We start from the raw sequence: 6,974 nt of genomic DNA, 5'->3' as shown, positions 1-6,974 counted from the left end.
GGGAGTTGAGGGCTAAATAGGTCCAGGATAAAGGATCCGTTTAAATAAATAAAGGGCAGATAGGATGCATGTCGAGGCCTGCCTGGCCCAAGACTGTCTCCTTCCTTCCACTCTTTGAAAAAGCAGAATGATCCCAGAGAAAAGACCTTTAAAAACTGAATTTAGGTATTTCTACCACCGAAAAACCAGCTGGCCAACCTGCCCATACGCATGGCACCTTTCTTCAGTTCTTTAGTGTCTTGTCATTAAATATAAGCAAAAGGATCACCAGACATTTAAGAGACATTTCCAACGTTAAAAACAAGAGACAAAACAAATAAACAAAACAGTGAAGAGGAAATTGGGAAAACCAAAACAATTCAGACTCTAAAACAATCTATGAAGATGTGTACATGTGTATATTTTTTTAACTTCAGAGATAAGTATAGCAGTTCCATTCTTGAAATAAGAGCTGGACGTTATTTAAAAAAAAAAAAAAAAGGGAAGAGAGAATAAGAATAGCTCTTTGGAATTAAATATATGGCAACTGAAATTAAAACTTCAGTTCAGATGTTTGAAATTAAAGGAGAGGAAAAAAAAAAGCCAGAACTAAGGAATGGTCAAGAGCACAGCGTGGGGATGAGATGGTCTACGTCAGAGCTGTCCTGAGCCCCCTGAAACCCCAGCTGCCTTGCCAAAGGGTCCTCCGCCTAAGGAAAGAGCTCTCAGCTCTGGCTGCACCTGGGAATCACTTGGACAGCTTTTAAAAATTCCAAGGCCAATGAATTCAGGATTTCCAGGGTTAGACCAGGCATCCATATTTTTAAAAGCTCTCAAGGTCATTCCAATGTGCAGCCAAAGCCGAGAACCTCTGGGCAAACGGAAACAGCATTATAATTAAAAAGCACAGGCAAATGAAGTAAATAGGAATTCGAGGCAGGGCCACACAGGATCTGGTGAGCTCCCTCTTGGAGGGAGTTAGGGTGGGTTAGGAAAGGGCTTGTACACGAGCCCATGTGTTCAAGAAAGCATGCGTGTACTGACTGCATGCTGACTGTGGCTTTTCCCCACTGACTTTGCCCCAAGTCAAAATTAGCTAATAAGTCATGTAATGGCTTACCCGCTTTGGTTGGTCTGGTTTACCCTGGGCATCACTGTTTGGAAGAAAACCTCAGAAATGAAACCCTGGGCAGAGAAAGGTGGATGCCCACCATCAGAACACGAGGCACTCAGCTAGAATAGAGAGTCCACAATGTTGACCAATTTTCAAATGCTCAGCATATGCTCGGCAAAGCATTAGGGACTCTACAGCACAGTAAGTGTTGTGTTCTCTTTTATTGATGATGAAACTGAGACTCAGAAAGGGATTGCCACCTGCTAAAGCTCCCACGGGCGGTAAGTGGTGGGGCTGAGATTTGAACTCAGGTCGGTCTGACTCATGTTTGGAGCCCATATTCTTCGCACTAACACCATGGCTCCCTTTAACTGGCCTCCTCACACCACTGAGGTAGGAAGGAAAGAGGCAGTGAGTAGACTCCTTCCTGTCCCATCCCAAGGCCACCCTTCAATCCTGCCCCTGGCACCTAACACACTGCCTGGCCCAGGGAGGCACTCAGTAAGGGTTCGTTGAAAGAACTGAATGATCCTAAGACCATCACCCTCATCAAAACCAGCCAAAGTGTCCCAAGAGGACCAAAGCTGAAGTAGTACAGGAAGCCAGGAGTGAGGCAGCTGGGAAAAACCAGAGCCCCAGACCCTCTTTTACAGGAGGTTGGAAAGGGGGAAGATTCTAAAATTGAATCAAGGTGAACTATACTGGGCACCATTAAGGAGTGGGAGTCTCAGGCCACCTTAGTCAGCATCTTTCCCCAATCTGTTCTCCACCTTGGGTGCTGTGACAACTCTCTTAACATCACTAAAGTTCCTTAGCATGGGCTCTTGGCATCTTATAAAAAGCATGTGGCCACCTGGGGACAACTCACCTTCCTGTCTCTCAGAAAATTTTGCCTTCATCCTTCTCCATTGCCCACTGGGATTGATGGAACTTGGTATTTGCCTTGTCTTTTGGGGAGGACATTCTAGACATAAGTGAGAGCCTTTGGGTCAAGATGCTGGAAGCTCCCACTTCCATGAGGAAATGCTTTGGTACTCAGAGGCACTTGTGCCTCATCAGAGGCCAAGGGCACACAAGAACATGATGAGTTTCTTAAGGACAAGAATCTCCAAATTGTGGGTGGAAGGCATAATGGCCAGCTCACTCTCGCATCTCCTGCTTTTGATGGAGTGTGGGTTTTCAGGGGGTTTAATGAGCTGGAAGGGCTGTGTGACAGGGCTGCGATGGAAGGATGGAGTTGATATCAACACACTCCTAAAAGTACCCTGGTGTGGGACTTCATATTGCTGCTCTCATGAGGACCGCAGATGTGAAGCTAATAAAGTGGCCTAAGATGCTTCATAATGTACTGGTTCCAGGTTTTCCATCGTCCTCTGGGATCCTGGGGTGATCGTATGTACTAAGGGAGGTAGTAGGAGAAGTCTGGTAACACCTGTCACCACACTGGACTCTTAGAGAAAGGTCTTCATCAGGAAAGCTGAGCAAAAAGCCCCACTGTAGACCTCTACCCACCCCTAACAGGGGCATAGGGACCCTGTCATCTCCAGTGTCATATGTGGTCAAACATCTTCCAATCATCTGCCCAAGAGTCACCCCTCTTCATCCAGCAGAGACACAAACAAATAATCTAGAATGGTGTTACTTATGCATCGAGAGACAGAGCAAATGAGCTTTATTGTTCCACCAATAGAAGCCCTCTGTTGCATTTCAGAACCTACTGAAACAGCACCCAGAAGAAAATCCTGTCCCAGTGGGCAGCCTGAGAACGGAGACCCCGGCACCCGTTGAAATGATGAGGAGGTGAGGCCTTCGGAAGTGGCCACAAAGAGAAGGGATTGGGCTTTAAGTTTAGGGTTGAGTAGAGGCCAAGGCCAAGGCCAAGGCCAAGCCCTGGAGACAATGGCCTTGGATTTCTAGACCAGTCACTCTCAGAACCGGCCCCCTGGGCAGGGCACACAAATGGGGCGGGGGCTGCAGTTTGTGCGGGTTGTGCCAGGACCACAGGAGGCCACAGGAAGACAGGGGAGGCATGACTTGGAGGTCGAGAGGTCAGGGGCACATGGGTTACAGGGGAGCCTAGAAGAAAGACAAAGATCAGATTACTATGATTTTCCAGATGCTGTTTTCAATAACTTAGAGCACGTTAAAAATCATCTAGTCCTCCCTCGTTTTATCTAAAGGGAAATCGAGGCCCAGGGAGAAAAGGAACTTGCCAAGGTCACATGATGGATTTGTAACAAAACCAGACCTAAAACCCAGGGCTCTTGACTCTAAGCTGGGCTCTTCCCAGGCACCCTGCTGTCTCCCCAGAACTTTGTAGATTGCATTCAAAAGAGGAGAGTGCACGCAGTGAAACTCACTTGCAGTCCTCGCTCTCCAGCAGGCCTCGGTAGGTGCTGATCTCGCCCTCCAGCCGGGCCCGGACATCCAGCAGCACCTGGTACTCCTGGTTCTGCCGCTCCAGGTCACTCCTGATCTCAGCCAGCTGGGACTCCACGTTGGTGATCATGCACTGCATCTGGGCCAGCTGAGAGCTATAGCGGGCCTCTGTCTCAGCCAGGGTGGATTCCAAAGCATTTCTCTGTGAGGGTAAGGATTGTGTAGAGAGGAAGAAGTATAGAGGTCAGAAAAGGAGCAAAACAAAATGCACCTAATCCATCTGGGTCTCAGTGAGGCCTCAGAATCCAAGAATGGAAACTCAGAGAATTACTTTGAGCCAGGATGAACCACAATCAGATATCTCTTTTGAGATGAGCCAATTAGTCCCTGTAGCCTTCTTGATCTAGATCTGGAGGATCTAACCCAATAAACTATATCTCTGAGTAACTGATAATTACTCAGAAAGAATCTGCTTACACAAATACAGGAGCTGCTGCCTGCACAAGTCAGTTGCTACAGGCCTCCTGTCTTTTACCACTGGGACATTTGTGAATGGGGGTGGGCTCTCTTTCCTTCTTCTCTGAACAGAAAATTTCTGATGCTCAAGAACTTGAACCACTGGAGCCCGCCCGTGTGGTCAGAGCATGGAAGTTGGGGGGCTCACGTGCAGCTAGGCTTGGTCCCCAGCAGCCTCAGGACTCACCATGCTCTGCTGGGCCTGCAGCTCAATCTCCAGGGCGTTGACCGTGCGTCTCAGCTCGATGATCTCTGCCTGGCAGGTCTGCAGCTGCTCGGAACTAGACACCACCTGCTGGTTCAGCTCCTCAGTCTGAAACATACACACACAGAACCTGGTCAGGATCACTGGGGACTCAACTTCAGAGGTCCACAGAGGCTGCTTAGAATCATGAGCCAAGAAGGACCGTCAGGTCACCCAACCCATCCCCTTTATTTCCCACTTAAGGACATCGTTGCTTAGAGGACAGCAACCTGCCCCAGCCACACTATGAGATCGAAACAGAGCTGGAACTTAAACTTAGGTTTCTTGATTCATAGCCTCAAGGTCAATTCTCTGTGACCCACCATGTATCTCTGTTGCATTGACTATTTCTAGTACCTACCTGGGTGTTGAACCATTCTTCAGCATCCCGACGGTTATTTTCAACCAGAGTCTCATACTGGCACCTCATCTCATCCAGAACCCGGTTCAGATCAACAGGTGGGGCAGCATCCACCTCAACGTTGAGCCGGTCACCAAGCTGGCAGCGCAGTGAGTTCACTTCCTGTGGCAGACCAGAGGTCAGCACTAATTTTCTTAGCTGGCTACCTCACTCACCATCCTTCCACATGCTCACCTGCTCTCCATGCTCACCTGCTCCCCCATGCTTACCTCCTCATGGTTCTTCTTGAGGCAGAGCAGCTCCTCCTTCAGGGACTCCACCTGGGCCTCCAGGTCAGCCTTACACAAGGTCAGATCATCCAAGATCCTGCGCAGGCCATTCATGTCTGACTCCACCAGCTGCCTCATGGACACCTCCACCTCATACCTAGCAGGCACATGAGAGGGCACCTGAGGCTGCATTTCCTTTTTATATCTAAGTAGGATCCCACCTCAGACTGGCCTGAATGCTGTGTGTCCACCTTATTGCCTCAGTGACTAAGTGTGGCCAAAATTCTGAGTCTGGGCATCACCAACACCCAGTTCTACCAGTCCCCAAACAAGGGGCAAGCAGGGCAACTCACTTGGTCCTGAAATCATCTGCGGCCAGCTTGGCATTGTCGATCTGTACCACCAACCTGGCATTCTCTGCCTTGGTGCACAAGGTCTGGGAAAATAAATAAGTGACTTCAGTAAAAGAAAGGACATTCTGAGGGCCAGAGTGCCCCGAAGCTGATGCGAGCTCCTTTGGAAGGAGTGGGGCAGCCCTTATCCCTGGTCTCTTGGCAGCTGAGGCTCCATGAAGGCTTATGAGCATGCTGTAGGAATCAGAGTAGGAAACCTCTAAGGTCCCTTCGGATGCAGAGCATCTTTGACCTGCAACCTGGGCTAGAGAGAGGGAGGCACGGAAATGCTGCAGGAAAGACCTGACATGGTGGCTTCCTCTTGTGCTCCAATCTCCCAGGCTGCTGGGGGCTCTGGGCAGGTCATTACCAAATGCACATTCTGGGATTCCTTGGTCATAAATGTTCCTTCTCAGGAATCAGCTGGGACTTTCAGGGGCTGGGCCAGAAGAAAACTTCTGACAGGTTTTTCCTTCCCTGAGTTACTTATAGGGAACTTGATCTGCACCAAACGCATCAGATCTAATCCCCTTAACTAGAAGAAGGAGAAGAAGAAGAAGAGGAAAAAAATCAAAACTCAGGTGGGTTGTGGCACCAAAGCTCACATGACCAGTTAGTTCACAGAGCCTGTGTTTAAGCCCTGGCTCCATTAACTGCCAGCTGGACCGCTTTGAATAAGTCGCTGAACCAGCTCGAGCCTCAGTGTTCTCCTCTGTTAAATGGGCTGATGACATCTCCCTCATAGATGACTGGGAGGATCGAATGAGGCCACGGTGTGAACATGCTCTGTGACCCCCGAAGAGCCCCATGGGAGGCAGGGCTTCTGCTACAGATGTTCTGGCTCCCGGAAGTCCAGTGCTGGTGGCACCAGGCTCCTGAGCAGCCAAAGCCACTCTGAACCTCTTACCTTCTTCTGGAGCTCCTCGATAGTCCGGAAGTAGGACTGGTAGTCGGGACACAAGTACGGCACTTGTTGCTCACACCACTCACGGATGCGGCTCTCCAGGCTGGCATTCTCCTGCTCCAGCTGGCGCACCTTCTCCAGGTAGCTGGCCAGGCGGTCGTTCAGGAACTGCATGGTCTCTTTCTCGCTTCCAGTGAGGATGCCCTCCCCAAACCAGCTGCCTCCCATGCTATAGCTGACGGCAAAGCCTCCAGACGGGAGGCAGAGAGCCGGGAGGCAGCTGGCGGCCCTGCAGCTGCTCCTGCCCAGCCCAGCTGAGCATGTAGAGAAACTTCGGGCCCCACGGGAGAGGCTCGGGAGCTTACAAGAGCTGCTGGAGTACATTCTGGACATGCGAGGGGAGCCCCCACAGGCTCCTCCCAGACCCTTGAGAGATCCTGAAGAGAAGCTGGCCCTGAGGCATTGGGAAGCCATGGCCTCAGCAGCCTGGACACAAGTGACAAATCTTCAAGGCCGGACACTCCTGATGCAGAGACACAGCTCCTCATCCGGGTTTATATCTCTGCCCCAGTGGGCGTCGGCCTTTACAAAGTGTTTTCTCCTCGTTAAAGTTAATACCACTTTCTATCAGAACCCCTCATTAACCTGTTATTTAGCTTCCCATGAACATTTCCTGGCCTCGTAAAAAAGAAGCCCCATTGGACTGGTGGCTACGTTAAGACTCATCTCCACCACCCAGTGTCTCTGGGAAGACCAAGCCTCCGTCGCTTCTTCAAAGGGGCCTGTCATCAGAGCCCAGACCTCAGCCTCCTCGTT

General features: G+C 50.1%; 1 protein-coding gene across 1 annotated transcript; it reads right to left on the bottom strand.

Annotated features, from left to right (window-relative positions):
- Positions 1–3,006: 3,006 nt before the first annotated feature.
- Positions 3,007–6,673, bottom strand: KRT35 (keratin 35). Its single transcript, XM_011381268.1, has 7 exons — positions 6,162–6,673; positions 5,216–5,298; positions 4,863–5,019; positions 4,594–4,755; positions 4,176–4,301; positions 3,454–3,674; positions 3,007–3,169 (listed from the first exon to the last, which is right to left on the bottom strand). The coding sequence occupies exons 1-7, from the start codon at positions 6,630–6,632 to the stop codon at positions 3,022–3,024; spliced, it is 1,368 nt and encodes a 455-aa protein (XP_011379570.1). The 5' UTR covers positions 6,633–6,673; the 3' UTR covers positions 3,007–3,021.
- Positions 6,674–6,974: the final 301 nt, after the last annotated feature.

The sequence above is a fragment of the Pteropus vampyrus genome, unplaced genomic scaffold (genome assembly GCF_000151845.1).
Source record: "Pteropus vampyrus isolate Shadow unplaced genomic scaffold, Pvam_2.0 Scaffold432, whole genome shotgun sequence".
NCBI lineage: Eukaryota > Metazoa > Chordata > Mammalia > Chiroptera > Pteropodidae > Pteropus > Pteropus vampyrus.
Note: the sequence above shows the minus strand (reverse complement) of the source record. Positions and strands in the feature narration are given on the sequence as shown.

Excerpts from the sequence above, each read along its gene's own strand:
- KRT35 (XM_011381268.1), bottom strand. The coding sequence starts at position 6,632 with ATGGCTTCCCAATGCCTCAGGGCCAGCTTCTCTTCAGGATCTCTCAAG. Across the intron at positions 5,299-6,161 it reads TCGAGGAGCTCCAGAAGAAG|ACCTTGTGCACCAAGGCAGA; the intron begins GTAAGAGGTTCA and ends TTATTTTCCCAG. Across the intron at positions 3,675-4,175 it reads TGCAGGCCCAGCAGAGCATG|AGAAATGCTTTGGAATCCAC; the intron begins GTGAGTCCTGAG and ends TTACCCTCACAG.